Source organism: Andrographis paniculata, unplaced genomic scaffold (genome assembly GCF_009805555.1).
Source record: "Andrographis paniculata isolate CXL003 unplaced genomic scaffold, ASM980555v1 Contig66END, whole genome shotgun sequence".
Lineage (NCBI taxonomy): Eukaryota > Viridiplantae > Streptophyta > Magnoliopsida > Lamiales > Acanthaceae > Andrographis > Andrographis paniculata.
Genome location: NW_026137602.1, coordinates 2,244,850 through 2,264,315, shown reverse-complemented (window position 1 = coordinate 2,264,315; position 19,466 = coordinate 2,244,850). Strand labels below are relative to the sequence as shown.

At 31.1% G+C, this 19,466-nt stretch overlaps 1 protein-coding gene across 1 annotated transcript; it reads right to left on the bottom strand.

Annotated features, from left to right (window-relative positions):
* Positions 1-7,156: 7,156 nt before the first annotated feature.
* On the bottom strand, positions 7,157-9,826 carry LOC127263213 (glyceraldehyde-3-phosphate dehydrogenase 2, cytosolic). The gene is made up of 12 exons (XM_051292247.1): positions 9,681-9,826; positions 9,545-9,565; positions 9,307-9,407; positions 8,965-9,083; positions 8,776-8,875; positions 8,484-8,630; positions 8,341-8,401; positions 8,165-8,262; positions 7,890-8,032; positions 7,700-7,783; positions 7,526-7,615; positions 7,157-7,433 (listed from the first exon to the last, which is right to left on the bottom strand). The coding sequence occupies exons 1-12, from the start codon at positions 9,682-9,684 to the stop codon at positions 7,385-7,387; spliced, it is 1,017 nt and encodes a 338-aa protein (XP_051148204.1). The 5' UTR covers positions 9,685-9,826; the 3' UTR covers positions 7,157-7,384.
* Between the last annotated feature and the right edge of the window lie 9,640 nt (positions 9,827-19,466).

Sequence of the window (19,466 nt, the reverse complement as noted above, 5' to 3'; positions counted from 1 at the left end):
TCCATAACATAATACCGATAAGATAACAACTAAATGACTTAAGATTATACTTTCATTTTTCATATAAATTTATTTTTTAATATATTTATAAAAATAACTTTTTAAAATTATAATTTAATGTAAAAACCGTGTCAGGCGACAGCCCAATACTAGTACAGGATCAGTCACGGTCCGAAATTTTTATTTTTCTAGACTAAACACGATTTTTTTGTGTCAAATTCGGATTAAATTTTCAAAACGTATTTATTTTTGTCAGCTCTAATAATATGTAATGGGGTCCATAATAAAAAGGAAAATTGAGATTTTATATCGAACAAAATATATACTTATCAAGTGCGCGTGTTTGTGGATTTAATTTTAGGTTTGGATTTCTTAATAATAAAATTTGTATTTGAATAATTAGTTTATATAATATTTTGAATATAAAAATATATTTTTAAATATAATATAAAAAATAGTTATTTAATTTGATATTTAAAAAAAGAAGAAGCTAAACTAATTAATAAAACTCGATAGAAAAATTCATAAAAAAACACAATCATTTTTTATTTTAGTTTTGAGAAGTCAATAATATATAACTTTTTAACTCAAAATTGATTGTACAATAAAAAGTTCTGAAACCTCCTTAAATTAAAAAAATACTGTTATAAACTCTTTAAATTCTTAAATATAGATAGTTTTCAAAACTAATTTTAGGTTTAGATGTTGCAAATTTTTCTTTAATTGAAGACATTTACTTAAAAAACATAAAAACATGTCATGAAAGGAAGGTAAACAAAATAAAATAATTTTACTATTATACTCTCGTATTCCCTCCGTTCCAACTCAATAGATCTTTTTTACTATTTTCGTTCGTCTCATTTCAAAATATTTATTTTCTATTTTAGTAAAAATAATTATACATCAATATCAAAATACCTTTAACTTTTACCTGAACTTTAAACATACCAGTACACATACAGTTATTTCTGAATTTACTATAAAATCCCAAAGAACCCATTTGGAGCGGACTAACTAATAAAATACTGTTATTTTTTAATTTACTATAAAATCCGAAAGGGCTCATTTGAACCAGAACGGAAGGAGTATTATATAAATAAAATAAAATAATATATAAATAATATATAAAAAATTATGTTATGTTAGAATTATTATCTTTTTTTAGAAGGGATAAATTATATTTTCTATGTTCCGTAGCTATGTATTCATTTACGTTTTGGATGTTGAATTTTAAATATTAGTATTATATTTATAAGTAGTACAAATTAAGAGAAAAAAAGAAAAATATTTTTATTAGTGTTTAAAAGCAAATGTAATAACATTATGTATAAAATATTTTAAAAATATAAGGGTGCTTTTAAAATTAAGTATAATGATATAAAAGACACATGAATATGTTGTTAAGGGACGAAATAAATATATTATTTTAAATATTTTTATTTGTTGTATTTTTTGTAATATTTATACAAAAAAAAAAATTGCCGCTAAAAAATTGTTGGGTGAATAATATCACTGTATTTCAAGTAATTTTTGATCAATTTATAGTACTCTCCATGTCTCACATAAAGTAGATTAATAAATAATACTTCATCTGTCCCAGAAGAGATATCTTGTTGGAGTTTGGTATGAGAATGAAAGAATAATAATATTTAATTGAAAGTGAGTATAAAGTATAATATAAAAGACTAAAATATCCTTAATTTTTGAAAGATTTTAAAAAGTATGTTAGAGTAATAATTATGGATAGTTTGGAAAAATACGAATAATTTTGTTATAAAGTGATGATCACAGTTAATAAATAAAAAAACAAGACAATTGTTTTAGAACAGACGATAATGAAAAAACAAGACAACTTTTTTGGAACGGTAGAGTATTATTTTATTGGTTGATGAAAATATGTAAAATGATTTTGATATTTTCGTCCTTGCAAGTATAAAGGAAAAAAAATTGTAAGAGTCAGAGGTATTTTAGTATTTCTATATTGATTATTTTTACTATAATAAAATTTTGATACTTTTGAATATGACAGATAAAAATATTAAAAATAATACACTGGGTTAAAACAGAAAGAATATTTTGTTAATTTTATAGAATGTTGAAAAAATTTATAATAAATCTATATATGTTGGAGTATTTATTTTTTATGTTGTATTATTTTTTAGGGGTATTTGGATTTAAATCTCTCCAAGCACATAAACATTCAAGTTCAGTTCCTTTTAATTTTTCCAAAACACTGCACTCTCTACTTCTTATTTTAATTTACACTTCACTCCATAATATCTGTTTTACCCTTGAAATATGATAGCATGCGTTTTATGTTTATATCATATGCGATATTTGATTGATTTTGATTGGATTCTACCTAATTTCTGTGCATATTGTTTATTTTCGACATGTAGGAAAAAAAAAAGACAAATTTGGTGAATTTGAAAAAAAAAAAAAAAAGAAGCATTGGACAATCAAGTTAGTCATGACCTTGACTAACTATACTCTTCTGACATGAGAATTTAATTAAAGGCCCAAAAGCCCAGCTATAAAATAATTAGGGCCAAAATTAAATAAAATGAGAGGAGTCACACGTTGAAAAGGAGAGAATGGCCAGAGTAAATACGCACAAGAGCAAGAGACTGACAGAATCATAGATTGCGCAGGAACATATCGACAGAGAAGATTTCTTTCCACTATGACTTTATCTTTCTCTATTGTTCTTTGTTATTTGATTATGGAGTAAATATTTTTCTGGTTTGAGAGATGATAATGGTTTGGTTCTTATGTTTTGGAAATTCTTGACTTTCTTCATAAAAGTTCTTTTTAATTATCAATATTTTGTCTAATTCTGAAAATAACGTTTGTGATTGTTAGATTGATTGGATATTTTGGTACTGATAATATAAAGTCAATTCAGGTAGAATATCCGTAATTGTATTCACACTTGATTACGTGACAACCAGGTTGAATAGTCCATTCCCGGGAGTTAGATAATGAAATCTAACTGCTCCTATTAGGTAGTAATTGTTTTGAATTGAATTTTTCTAGATTATAATGCGATTAGACAATATTTCCTATGAGCGTACCTAGGTTTATTAGCTTAATTAGGGGTAGTTAACGACCGTACCTTAATTACCTACACGGTAAAGAAAAATTGGTTGTCAGAGCTTGTTGATAACTATAACCAATTTAAGATACTTTAATAAGAACTAACTTTTTGAATCAATGACAAAACAGAATTGCCATAATTGCATATCCCTTGAACCAGACATCCCCTTAATAGCCAGTTCTCACTTAATTTAGTTGCTTTGTTATTTTATCTTCATTAGATAATACAAGAAAATCCTCATATTATTTACTGCATTAGAATATGAAAGAGTGAATCACACAATCCCTGTGGAGACGATCCATTCCCCTGTATTACATTAAATTATGATAACGGAATATGTAAAATATTTGATTGACCGCGCGACAAGTAAAAATCACCATATAATGTAATGAACATTGTATGTACTTCTGTTTATTTTATATGAACTACTTCACAATTATCTCGTAGAAATGTTGCAAGTGCAATGAAGTTAAAATTGATATGTGTTAGGGGAGTTGGGATAATATGAATCCCTTGATTTTAATTGACAAGGTTTTGAATCCAATAAACAAACATCAGGTAATTAAAGCGAGCATCAAGATATTGGAAGGAAGTTCTCAAAAGATTCAAAAAGTTGTTGTTGATACTGTTAAGAATAATTTGATAATTTTGTGAACGGAGTACAAGGGAAAGGTTGAAACTTCATCTGCGGGGGGTATAATATGTAGATAAAGTGCAGTAGTGAAGATGGTTTTTCAGCGGTGTGGTGGCTTTTGTAATGAATTATTTGAATGTATAAATGCACAAAATGAATAAGATCATCTTAAAAAGATATCTAATGAAGTTGACAAATATTTGGCGGATGATATTGAGAAACGATCTAATTCATGTTTCAATATATTTTAGTGATGGAAGGAAAGTGAAACTAAGCATCCTATTCTTTCAACTATTGCTAAGTATATTTTTACAATTCCAAGTTCAACGATGGCTAATGTGTCTCCTTTTCATTTGGGAAAACGAGTTATGAATCTTTTAAGAAGTAATTTAAAAGCTAAAATGGTAGAAACATTAGTGTGGACTAATGATTGGTTGAAAACCAATGAGATGAATTTCTATAATGTTCCAACCGATGATGATCTAGAATTTTACAAAGAAATTGAAGAAATCGAAATAAGTAAGAGATTTAATTTATAATATTATATTTAAGTAATTTTTATTTAAAATTATTTATGTTTGTACAATATATTAATAAAATTTTATGTATCTTTTATAGGTATAAAAAATATTCGAAATCATTCTCTAACTTCGATTCCGGCTAAAGAATCTTTCTAATAAACTTGTAAGTTTTGTAGTTTTTATTTATTAAGTCTATTAAAATATTTTAATATTTTGTAATAAAAAATTCTATGTATTGTTGTTAGATGTTGGCAATGACTATGATAACAAAGTTAAAGTATTTAAATGTTTTTTTTTTTCAAAATAAATGATTATGTTATTTGCAAAATAAGATATTTTAATTTATTCCACTATTATATAAAATTTGATTGAATTTATTATATTCAATTTATTTTAAATTCTTTTGTCTATCATTTTAAATTAATTCAATATAACAGATTTAACATATTTAACATTTAATGATAAGGTATTGGAGTTAGTGTTTTCAAATTTTGAATTGGATGATCGAGTTATATTTTTAATTTGATTTCTTTTTTCTTGGAGTTTATGGAGAATTTTGAGAAGTGAATATGGTCAAATACTTGAATTTTGTGGAGATTTTTTTTTTTTTAAAGATATTTGATTATAGTAAATTTTATATGGATTGGCTGACTGGGATTGATCTGTGATGTTTGAAATGGGATTGTAGATTGTTTTCTAAATGACCAATCAGATTGTGTCAACGGATTTTTATTTTTTTAATTATTTGATTGTATTAATTAATTATATTTTAAAATTCTTATGTATTTCTAACAAAAAAAAAATACGGTATATCATATCGAACCATCTCTTATTTGGCTTCAAAATTAATATAATATATTTGCTCTAAGTCTTCCTTTTTATATTATCTAGTCAAACACAAATTAAAGCAAAGGCTACTTGATCAAGTTGACAATACCAAAGTGAACTACTTAAAACATATTGACAATGTAAACAAAGGTGGTAATTCAATTCTACCCAATAATTGACCCACCATTTCCATTGAAATCGATTTCCACAAAACAAAAGGTGGACAAAACATATTTGTTTGTTTTTTTATTTCAAACAAAATATATCACTACTCCATCTTCATAATTTCAGCAAAAAAAAAAAAAAAAAACAATTAAAAAAAAATTTATAAAACATAATATGTGCAATATCATTTAAATTAAATTCAAATAAAAAAATCTAAATTTATATTAAAACCAACCATCCAACCAACCAACCTATTTCACAACATTTCAACGACTCTAATTATTGCATAGTTCCTCAACCGCCAAATATAGCCATTTAAATTAAATGAATTTTAAAATATAATATCATATTAATTGATTATTAACATAAAATATAAATATTTTAAAAAATGGAAGTAAAAGAAATTTTGATAGATTCTAAGTACTTTCTAATAGTTATTTATAAGAAATGTAGTGTCTTTATTTAGTAAAATTGTTTAAAAAATATTTTTTTTATATAAAATATAAAAAATTATGTAAATAATATAAAATAACAAATGTATTTAATATATTAATTTTTTTTTTTTAAAAAAAAAACCAAACTTTACTTGCACTATAAATTTTTTCATTTGACACTATTTAATTTTTTAAAAACCAAACACATCAAATACTCCCTCTAGTACCGTTTATGTCTATACAAAAACAATAGCCTTATTTACATAGGACCATCTCCAACCCTCTCCACTCTATTTTTTCAGTTCATCTCCAATCCTCCACTCCATTTTTTCAGTTCAGTTGCTACAGTCAAAATGTAATTGATCTACAATAATTTTACTCCAATTCCCTGTATATTCCTCTTTTATATTATTTTATATAACTTTTCATATTTATAAATTAATCCCAACTTTAATTTATTTTTACATTAGATCCATACACATATAATTTATAATTATTTAAAAATTACATATATAAAAATTAACATTTAAAAAATAAAATTATATATTACTTTCCAAAAACTAAAATTATCTCACTTTTAAAAAATAAAATTATACATTATTTTTCAAAAAAAAATAAAATTACATACAACTTTTTAAAATATAAAATTATATATCTACTAAAAAATTAAAATTACATAATACACCAAAAAAATACCAAAAATATAAAAAATACCACAAAAACTCCACTCCATTTTGTAAGTGTAACTCCATTTTTTTTCATTTTTATTACACAATTGCCGCTACTTTTTACACTAATACAAAACAAAGAAATCTTTTATACATAATTTTTACCGACTACTAATATAATATCAATATTCTTTAAATACCTTGCACAACCCAATTAATAAGACAGAAGAAGTATATTTTTTCTCTTTAAAAAACATATAATCAAATACACTAGTTACTTCTTCCAAAACTCCAAAAACCCTTTCTAAAAGTGACAACAAGTAAATACCACATATTTTTCAATAAATAAATAAAAAGCCAGCTCTGGTCACATATTTTCACTATCATGTTAATACTCATTTTTCTATTGTTTATTTCTCCTACAAATCTCACCAAACTCCTCAAAACAACAAAAACAATTTCAAGACATTACCAAAAGACAGCCAAGATTTTCCAGTCATGATCATTCAAATATTGAACAAGATATCTTATCCAAAACAAGAACTGAGGTAGAATTACCTGTCCATTGGTAGACAACAAGTGACCATCACAACTGTCCCCATCAAATAAGAGAGCCATAGCCACACCACGAGATTACCTTTCAAAAGTCGCCGGGGGGCGAACTGACCAACCGCCCAACCATTCTGCCATAGCCACAGAAAGTGATTAAAAAGAAGTTCAAACATGGAGAGCCTCTGCCTCTGCCTCTTCACACCTAAAAAGGGCCAAGAATCGAACCGGGACACAATAACAATTATTTCAAGCAGGCAAAAGGAAAGGGGTTCGAAAATATCATAGATTCGACAAAACAGCATCCACAAAATTCTTCAAAAACTAGAGAGAGCATCAGTCGTCTCATAAGATTATAAATGAAGCAGCAAATTTGACTTAAAAAACAAGCCACACACTGTAGTTGATTGTCGCTAAACAGAGAGAGCGCTCTTTATTCTAACAAAGACTCATCCGAGATTAGCAATGCCGTAGCCGCGCAGACAAATTTACTTCTGAACGGAGGCCATGTGCTTGATCAGATCAACCACGCGAGTGCTGCAAAGAAATTTAGTATTATAGAATCAGCAAAAGCGAACTGTAGTGTCGACGACGTATGGAATTAGATTCAAAGGATGCACTCGAATTACCTGTAACCCCATTCGTTGTCGTACCATGCGACAAGCTTGGCGAAGTTATCATTCAAAGCAATTCCAGCCTTGGCATCGAATATGCTTGACCTAAAGTTCCAAGAATCACCAAAAAAGTGAGGCCGATTGGCAATGATATCATGTCTTTGGAGTAAAGAGAAGCCGAAAGTTTACCTGTTATCACCCAAGAAGTCTGTGGATACAAGATCCTCGTCAACATAGCCCAAGATTCCCTTCAAACTTCCTTCCGATTCCTCCCTACAGAAAAATATATCACACGTAATTACAATGGTAGGGATTTAAAAGTTAATCCACGAGAAAGAAAATAGGTATTTGTAACACTGAATAGAATCGGCATGCTTACTTGATAGCGGCTTTAATTTGTTCATAAGTAGCTGGCTTTTCAAGTCTCACGGTGAGATCGACCACGGAAACATCAACAGTAGGGACACGGAATGCCATGCCGGTCAATTTTCCATTAAGGGCAGGAAGAACTTTGCCAACAGCCTAGAATGTAAACAATAAAAACATCAAAATTTGCAATAAGAGATAATTAGAAATTCAAGGAGGCTCACAAGTAGATTGAGAATCTTGAAATCATCAACAAAAATCACCAGAACAATCTTCAGATTTAAATACCTTGGCTGCACCAGTGCTGCTAGGAATGATGTTGAATGAAGCAGCTCTGCCGCCTCTCCAGTCCTTCGCTGATGGTCCATCAACAGTCTTCTGAGTGGCTGAAGAGAACAAGAGATAGAAAATCAGTATCTTCCATGGAAATTAAAAATAATAATGAGACATGAAACTACACATACCTGTTATGGCGTGGACGGTGGTCATAAGACCTTCAACAATACCGAACCTATCATTAATGACCTGAAATTTGGGGAAATCAACTAGTTAGAGATGGATCAAAATGCTAAACATCAAACAAGATAATGAAAAACTGTTGGCATGCCTTGGCCAGAGGTGCAAGGCAATTTGTGGTGCAGCTAGCATTAGAAACAACGTCGAGGTCAGGTGTGTATGACTTCTCATTGACTCCAACCACAAACATGGGAGCATCCTTGCTGGGTGCAGAAATCACAACCTTCTTGGCACCACCCTGGTGATCAAACAAAAGAAAGATGTTCAATAAATCAATGAATAACTATGATCGATCACTCCAGCACATGTTCATTTTCACCCATAAAATTGTTAAGAATAAAGAAGTTGCAAATTTGGAATATCAGAATTAACACAAATCATACCTTCAGATGGGCTGCAGCTTTGTCCTTGTCGGTGAACACTCCAGTCGATTCCACAATGTATTCCGCACCAGTCTCACCCCACGGAATCTCATCAGGATTTCTATTAGAGTTTCACAAGTCAACAATCAGTCACAAAACCAAGCAATCCACAACATGTTTCAACCGAATGTTTTACGACAGAGTACAGACCTGATGCCGAAAACAGTCACAGGCTTCTCACCGAAGAGAAGGGTTTTTCCATCCTTACCCGCCTTCAATTCATGGTGCTTCCACTGGCCATGGACAGTGTCGTACTTGAACATATAGGTCTGCAAATACAGGTTAAACAAAGATAAATCGAAAGAAAAGCCCCATACAAATCATAAGAAATACTTCAATAGACTATATGAAGTTAAGAGACTTGTCAGATCCATTAATCTAAATCAGAGTAATACTACACAACAGATCTAACCAGCAAGCAGAAACTTCAAAAAATTAAAAAATGTAAGAGAATCCAACTAAGGGTTGAAAAGGCAAGAGAGATCGAAATACCATGTAGTCAACATTGATGAACGGATCGTTGATAGCAACAACCTCAACATCGTCTCTTTGAAAAGCAACCCTAGCCACCAAACGGCCGATCCTTCCAAATCCTTCACAAATCAAGCAAGCAAGCAAACAATAAACAAATATTCAAATCACGATCCAAACATATTATAAAAATAAAAGCATCAAACAAAAAAAAAACAAAAATAAATCACATCCATAACCGTAAGGTTCAGATCTATACCGTTGATTCCGATCTTGATTGCTGCATCAGAAACAAACCAAAAACACAAATCAGACGCCAGTAACTCAAAAACCAAAGCAGATCAACTACAGCAAACTCATCCAAAAAATGGAAAACACCAAAAACAGAAAATTACTCATTTCCGCTGTAGGAGAGAGCTTTCGAGAGACTGCTGAGCTGCGACGGACCGATCGAAGTAGTGAACTGTGTCTAAGGGTTTTAGATATTTATGTAAGAGGAAAGCTTCGTGGTTTTTCTACAGAGCATTTTGGTGCAGTGGACCGAGATGATCGGTGTGAGGCTGTAGAATGATCTGGACCGTTGATTTGGATGACTGACTTTCGTTGACCACCCCTTGTTTCGCGTGATAAAGTTGGAATTATCGCGAGTGTGTTTTTCAGGTTCTGGAACCATCTATTAGATCGTGCGGCTGAAATTGAATCTTGCGTAGTGGCGGGCCCCGTATAGCCCGCCACTTGTCTCGCCTTTGTCCTGGACCCGTGAGTCAAGGCGGGTTTTTTTTTTTATATAAATAATTTTAGTTTTAATATGCGAATATTCCTCTAAATTTCAAAGTTAGATCGGATCTTGCATAGAGTTATAATAAATACTTTTAGGGTGTGTTTGTTTGGGGTTTGAATTTTGATTTGAGATTTGAATAGTTGTATGATGTAATATAAATAAGTGTTATGCTGTTTTGAATATAAAATTGATTTTTAGTATAATATAAAAAATAAAAAATGGATTTTGATTTGATATTTTTGGAAAAAAAAAAATTGGGATGAACAGTGTATTTAAAATTCAATCTTCCAAACAAACATACCCGTTTGAAATAGTTGGAAAATAAATGGTATGCACGACAATTATCATAATAGATCGATTAATTCAGAATAAATTAGGGTTTTGTTTACCCAACACACTTTCACCCATTTAATATTACTTATTTTTCAAAAAACATACTAAGTTTTTTACTTTTTTTTGTTCTTTTTTTTCCAAACTTCCAAATTTAAAAAAACCTCCCAAAAAATTATTTATCTAATGTTTGGTTTTTAATTAGATTTGAGAACTCCTTAGCCCTATTTTACAGTTGTTATCTTTATTACTATTACCTTTTGTATTTTTACCATGAGACTTGTTATCTCTATTAATAATTACAATTTAGAGGTCGATATTATCTTTTTTTTAAAAAAGATTATTGGGTGTGTTTACTTGTAAAATTATGGTTTTTGGTTTTGATTTTGAATAATAAAATTTTGTTTTGGAATAATTGTTTTATTTAATATAAATATGTATTTTAAATGTAAAATTAGATTTTAATATAATAAAATAATTAAAAAAATGAGTAACCACGCCCATTACTTTTTATAAAAATAAATAAATAATTAATTATTATCCAAAATTTAGAATTTTAAATTTTTATTAATAATTTATCTACAGAAATATAACTTAAGAGTTGTGCTCGACAATTAGTTGTTAGTTGATCCGATTAGTTTGTTTGACTAGCTGATTTGATTAATTGTTTGTATTAAAGTGTTATATTTACTTGAATTTTTTTGTGGGCAAACTTTTTTAGAATTTTATTATTAATTTTAAAAATTAGAAAAATTTTATTAAGATATTTTTTTTATTATTTTAAAAATATTTTGTAAAAAATTAATGCAAGTTTATTGAAAAATATTTTTTTTTTTTCACTAGAAATAGTATAAATATAAAAGAATAAAAATTATTAATATATATATTTTTATTATATTAGTTTTTAATTAATATATATTTATATTAAATTTATAATTTTAAATAAATATATTATTTTTAATAAAAATATTATGTGATAAAAAGTACTATATAATTGACTCAATAATATTAATATTTTTATATTATTTTTATTCTAAAAAATAAAAAATTATATTATAAATACGAGTTTGTACGGATCTGCCACTTGAAAAGTCTATCTTACCCCTCATTTCAAAAATGACAATTTAGCCCTTAACCTACCTTTGTACTGGCTTGAAAAGACGTTTTGGAACCGTCGTCAACCGCCCAAGACGAAACGTTTTGGAACGTCGTCAGGTCAGTTACATCAACCGCCTCGCCAAACGCCTCCACCAGTTCCAGAACTCAAATAGCCCACCCAACCAATCCAGAGACCAATCGGTAGACCAAAAGACTCCTTGGCCGCACCCACCAAGCGACCTGTCTATCCGACTGCGGACCAGCTGACTTGCCTTTGCGACCGCAGACCAGCCGACCTACTTTATCCGACCGCAGACCATCAGAAATGTCTGTCCGACCTTCTGACCATCAGACCTGTCTGTCCGAACGCTAACCATCCGACCAAGGACCAACCGACCAGATCAACCGACCGAGGACCTTCCGACTTGCCTATCCGACCGCTAACCAACCGACCTGATCATCCGACCGAGGACCAACTGACCAGAACAACCGACCGAGGACCTTCCAACCTGCCTATCCGACCGCTAACCAACCTACCTGACCATCCGACCAACCGACCTGACCAACCGACCTGAGCGCAAATTTTTCTCATTTTCCACCCGACTTCGTGTCTAACTTCCTTTCAGATCCTGCTATCCTTATTATTATTATTATTATTATTATTATTATTATTATTTGTGCGTAACAATTATCAAAGTTGAAATATCATTGCTATTTTTGACATTTCAAAACTCATAAAGAGATGCAGGTCACCCTTCTTATCTCAGTCTACCCGCCTGCGGACCAGCTGACTTGCCTATCCGACTGCAGACCACCATCAGACCTGTCTGTCCGACCGCTAACCATCCTACCGAGGACCAGCCGACCATACCAACCGACCGAGGACCTTCTGACCTGCCTATCCGACCGCTAACCAACCGACCTGATCATCCGACCGAGGACCAACCGACCGAGGACCTTCCGACCTGAGCGCAAATTTTTCTCCTTTTCCACCCGACTTCGTGTCTAACTTCTTTTAAGATCCTGCTATCCTTATTTTTATTTTTATTATTATTATTTTTTGTGCGTAACAATTATCAAAGTTGAAATATCCTTGCTATTTTTGACATTTCAAAACTCATAAAGAGATGCATGGTCACCTTCTTATCTCAGTCTATCCGTCTGCGGACCAGCTGACTTGCCTATCCGATCGTAGACCAGCCGACCTACTTTATCCGACCGCAGACCATGAGACATGTCTGTCCGACCGCTAACCATCCGACCGAGGACCAACCGACCAAGGACCTTCCGACCTACCTATCCCACCGCTAACCAACCGACCTGATCATCCGACCAAGGACCTTCCGACCTGCCTATCCGACCGCTAACCAACCCACCTGACCATCCGACCAACCCACCTGACCAACCGACTTAAGCACAAATTTTTCTCCTTTTTCACCCGACTTCATGTCTAACTTCCTTTAAGATCCTGCTATCCTTATTTTTATTATTATTATTATTTTTTGTGCGTAACAATTATCAGAGTTAAAATATCCTTGCTATTTTTGACATTTCAAAACTCATAAAGAGATGTAGGGTCACTCTTCTTATCTCAGTCTATCCGTCTGCGGACCAGCTGACTTGCCTATCCGATCGTAGACCAGCCGACCTACTTTATCCGACCGCAGACCATGAGACATGTCTGTCCGACCGCTAACCATCCGACCGAGGACCAACCGACCAAGGACCTTCCGACCTACCTATCCCACCGCTAACCAACCGACCTGATCATCCGACCGAGGACCTTCCGACCTGCCTATCCGACCGCTAACCAACCCACCTGACCATCCGACCAACCCACCTGACCAACCGACTTAAGCACAAATTTTTCTCCTTTTTCACCCGACTTCATGTCTAACTTCCTTTAAGATCCTGCTATCCTTATTTTTATTATTATTATTATTTTTTGTGCGTAACAATTATCAGAGTTAAAATATCCTTGCTATTTTTGACATTTCAAAACTCATAAAGAGATGTAGGGTCACTCTTCTTATCTCAATCTATCCGTCTGCGGACCAGCTGACTTGCCTATCCGACCGCAGACTAGCCGACCTACTTTATCCGACCGCAGACCAGCCGACCTACTTTATCCGACCGCAGACCAGCCGACCTACTTTATCCGACCGCAGATCATCGACCTGTCTGTCCGACCGCTAACAATCCGACCGAGGACCTTTCGACCTGCCTATCCCACCGCTAACCGACCGACCCTAAACCCTAAACCCTAACCATCCTACCGAGGACCAGCCGACCATACCAACCGACCGAGGACCTTCTGACCTGCCTATCCGACCGCTAACCAACCGACCTGATCATCCGACCGAGGACCTTCCGACCTGAGCGCAAATTTTTCTCCTTTTCCACCCGACTTCGTGTCTAACTTCCTTTAAGATCCTGCTATCCTTATTTTTATTTTTATTATTATTATTTTTTGTGCGTAACAATTATCAAAGTTGAAATATCCTTACTATTTTTGACATTTCAAAACTCATAAAGAGATGCAGGGTCACCTTCTTATCTCAGTCTATCCGTCTGCGGACCAGCTGACTTGCCTATCCGATCGTAGACCAGCCGACCTACTTTATCCGACCGCAGACCATGAGACATGTCTGTCCGACCGCTAACCATCCGACCGAGGACCAACCGACCAAGGACCTTCCGACCTACCTATCCCACCGCTAACCAACCCACCTGATCATCCGACCGAGGACCTTCCGACCTGCCTATCCGACCGCTAACCAACCCACCTGACCATCCGACCAACCCACCTGACCAACCGACTTAAGCACAAATTTTTCTCCTTTTTCACCCGACTTCATGTCTAACTTCCTTTAAGATCCTGCTATCCTTATTTTTATTATTATTATTATTTTTTGTGCGTAACAATTATCAGAGTTAAAATATCCTTGCTATTTTTGACATTTCAAAACTCATAAAGAGATGCAGGGTCACTCTTCTTATCTCAATCTATCCGTCTGCGGACCAGCTGACTTGCCTATCCGACCGCAGACTAGCCGACCTACTTTATCCGACCGCAGACCAGCCGACCTACTTTATCCGACCGCAGACCAGCCGACCTACTTTATCCGACCGCAGATCATCGACCTGTCTGTCCGACCGCTAACAATCCGACCGAGGACCTTCCGACCTGCCTATCCCACCGCTAACCGACCGACCCTAAACCCTAAACCCTAAACCCTAAACCCTAACCATCCTACCGAGGACCAGCCGACCATACCAACCGACCGAAGACCTTCCGACCTGCCTATCCGACCGCTAACCAACCCATCTGACCATCCGACCAACCAACCTGAGCGCAAATTTTTCTCCATTTCCACCCGACTTTGTATCTAACTTCCTTTAAGATTCTGCTATCCTTATTTTTATTATTATTATTATTATTATTATTATTATTATTATTATTATTTGTGCGTAACAATTATCAAAGTTGAAATATCTTTGCTATTTTTGACATTTCAAAACTAGAGATGCAGGGTCACCCTTCTTATCTCAATCTATCCGCCTGCGGACCAGCTGACTTGCCTATCCGACCGCAGACCAGCTGACCTACTTTATCCGACCGCAGACCATCAGACCTGTCTGTCCGACCTGCTGACCATCAGACCTGTCTGTCCGACCGCCAACCATCCGACCAGACCAACCAACCGAGGACCTTCCGACCTGTCTATCCGACCGCTAACCAACCGACCGAGGACCAACCGACCAGACCAACCGACCGAGGACCTTCCGACCTGCCTATCCGACAGCTAACCAACCCACTTGACCAACCGACCAGACCAACCACCGAGGACCAACCGACCTGAGCGCAAATAATTCGATTGTATTTTTGTTTTACAGTTTATATTTCAAATAAATAATGTTTCACTACATTACATTATAGAATAGTCGCGCGGTATACCGCGCAAGAGCGTGTTCTAGTATATATATAAATAAGATAATTGATATATAAAAAATAAGAGAAAAAATCAATTTTGGTCTCAGTATAAAAAAACTCATCAATTTTGGTTTCAATATAACCAAAATTTATCAATTTTGGTCCAAATATAAAAAACTTATCAATTTTAGTCTCAATATAAACAATTTCAATCAATTTTGGTCCAATTATAAACAATGCTAATCAATTTTGGTCACACCGTTAAAAAACTAACAGAAATTACTGACGTGGCAGTTGAGCTGGAAAGTACACGGCCATGTTGTTACATGGTTATGTATATTTCAGTGTATAATTATACATGGTCATGTTGTTACACGGCCATGTAAAATTATAAACGGTCATATACAATTATACACGGCCATGTTGTTAACATGACCATGTATATTTCAGAGTATAATTATACATGGTCATGTTGTCACACGGCCATGTACAATTATACACAGTCATGTTGTTAAATGACTATGTATATTTCAGTGTATAATTATACATGACTATGTTGTTACACGGCCATGTATAATTCTACACGGCCGTGTATCTTTATGTTTCGGTCTAAAATTTTAATTTTTTGTTATATTTTAATTTTTAATTTTTTTTGTTTTGTGAATTTGGAATAGTTGATATAGTTAAAATGGAAAAAAAAAATCAATAATAATCATAATATATTTAAAATATATCAATTTTAGTTCAAATATAAGTATTTATCGAGTATGTTCTTTTGGAAGATTTTGTCTAAAATTCTACTATTTAGCAAAAAAAAAATTTCTTTTACAAACATTCAATTAATGTATTGAAATAATAAATTACTTTTTAATACTACTATAATATACAAAATTAAAAAATAGTTGTGTAATTGGATGTTTGTAAGAGATTTTTTTTTTTTTTATGAATAATAAAATTTTAGACAAAACATTTCAATAGAATATATCTTATAAATTTTTATATTTGAATTAAAATTTATAAATTTTAATTATATTATAATTACTATTGATTTTGTTCATTTTAACTATATCAACTATTTTAAATTCAAAATATTTTTTTTAAAAAAAAAAATATAACAAAAAGACAAAATTTTAAACTAAAATAGAAATGTACGTGGCCCTAAATTTTAATTATATTATAATTACTATTGATTTTGTTCATTTTAACTATATCAACTATTTTAAATTCAAAATATATTTTTTTTAAAAAAATATAACAAAAAAAAATTTTAAACTAAAATAGAAATGTACGTGGCCCTGTATAATTGTACATGATCGTGTAACAACATGGTCATGTATAATTATACACTGAAATATACATGGTCATGTAACAACATGGCCATGTATAATTATATACTGAAATATACATGGTCATGTAACAACATGGCCGTGTATAATTGTCAATGGCTGTGTACTTTCCAGGTCAACTGTCACGTCACCTCCATCATGTCAACGTCAGCAATTTCCGTTAGTTTTTTAACGGTGGGACCAAAATTGATTATAATTGTTTATAATTAGACCAAAATTGATTGAAATTGTTTATATTGGAACTAAAATTGATGAGTTTTTTATATTTGAGACCAAAATTGATAAATTTTGGTTATATTGGGACCAAAATTGATGAGATTTTTTATATTTGGACCAAAATTGATAAATTTTGATTATATTTTGACCAAAATTGATTTTTTCCAAAAAATAATTATTTTAAATTTATATATATGAATTTATAAGTTATTAGAATATATCTAAATAATTAATAAATTGTATAATAAAAAAATATTAATATATGTGAAATAATTAATTAATTTTAAGGGTAAATAAGGAATAATAAAATTAAAATGAAAAAGCTAATTTGAAACGCACTAATACGGCTTTTTCAAAATTAACTTTTTGGATCCGATAAGATAATTAAAAACACTAATTAATCAAACACCAAAATTAGCCGATTTACTGATCAAATAACTAAAAGCTCTTCAATAAGCTAAAAGTTTTTAAAAATGTTGTTTAAATTTTTAACCTATTCTTTTAACAAAATGGTCGCAAACGAATTTTTTTCTAATAATATATTAATCCAGCTTTATTTCAATATTTAAATTTTCAAATGTAAATAATTTAAAATTTCCAATAATTCTAATATTCAAAATAATAATAAAAATTATATTCCATCGGTCTCATATCTATATATTCATTTGCTTTTTGCACTTAATTTTAAAAATATTACTATTATATTGAGATATAGTAAAAATAAAGGTAAAAAAACTAAACTAACATTATTAGTATTGTATGATAAAGAATAATGACATTTGTGTAATATATTGTAAATTAGAAGAATATTTGCAATGTAGGTATATATTACAATTATTAAAAAAAGAATTATATACTTTGTTATGAGACATATCAAAATGAAAAAATGAATAAATTATTTTAGGACGGATGAAGTATAATATTATCAAAAATTATATAAATCAATAATTTTAAATTAAATTAAAATATACTAGTATTATGTAATATATATTATTAGACAATTATAAAAATATATGAAACTAAACAATTACTAAGTAATTTGAGGGTGTGTTTTTTTAGGGGGTCGGGAAAATTTGGGTTTGAAGTTTGTTTGTATTTGAATTTTGAAGTTAGTTTGAATTTGTGTTTCTTTTGTGTTTAGGTTTGAGTTGAGTTTGGAGATTTTTGATGCGTATTGATGGTAATTTGGAGTATAATAATATAAATGCGTATTAATTTGTATAATTTGATTATAAATTTATATTATATCTACATATATATTTCTAAATTTTAATTATTTTAATTATAAAAGTTTATTTTCTAAAAAAAATAACATATATATATATTATATATATTTTATTAAATTATAATTATTATAGTTTTTGTTTTATAGGAAAAAGACGTCTGGCATGTCCCCAAAAAGTGGACAACCCAGTTTTGGGCTGAACACCCAACCCAAAATCTGTTTGCATAGTAATTCAGCCCAAAACTGAGCTGGAGAAACACTCTGAATGTTAAGTGAATTTGATAGAGATAAGAGAGATAAAAAAAAATAATGAACTAGAGACACCGATTACATCAGACACTCTAAATTGTCCATATTATTGTAAATGCGAAATTTTAATAAAGTATAATTAATAAGTAATTAAAAAATATATTAATTAAAATAATTATTGTATAATAAAAAATTATAAATTAATATTAAAATAATTAAATAATTTAATTAATATTAAAAAATTATAAATTATGAAATTTAAAATATGATTAAAATATATAATCATATTTTTAATAAATAAAATGACAAATTATGTGAGACAAACCGAAATAGAAAAAAATTAACATTTTATTAAAACGGATGAAGCATTTTATAATGTTTTTTCTAAAAAGAAGAAAGGAAAAAAAAACTAAAGCAAATATGCTCGTGTTCAAATAAGAGTGTAAAAACATCCTTATTTGTCTGATAACTTGCTAAAATACAATTCAATTATATATTTAGGATCTCAACTGAAAACTAGTTTAAATTTAAGGGACATAGTATTTTTCAGAGAAAATTGCAAAAAATATCTCACACGTATACCTCATTATCACTTTTGTTCTGTATTTATCTCTCTGGGAAAATATATCCCACATGTTTTCAAAAGTCGCTATTTCTATCATTTGACCGCGTGTGGCCGCGCGTGATTGTGCGTAAGGGCGCGTGGTGTGAATTTCACGCGCGATAAAAGGACATAAATAACGACTTTTGTAAACATGTGGGATATATTTTGCCAGGGAGATTAATACGGGACAAAAGTGATAATAGGGTATAAGTGTGGGATATTTTTTGCAATTCACTCGTATTTTTCATCATACACATATACACATACTCCCTAAAAAATGTATGTATTTTGTTATTTTTATTTATCCTACACAAATCTAATATCTCCTATAGTAAAATTAGTTATTATGTTAATACTAAAATATTTTTAATATTTAATACTATCTTCGTTCGATAACA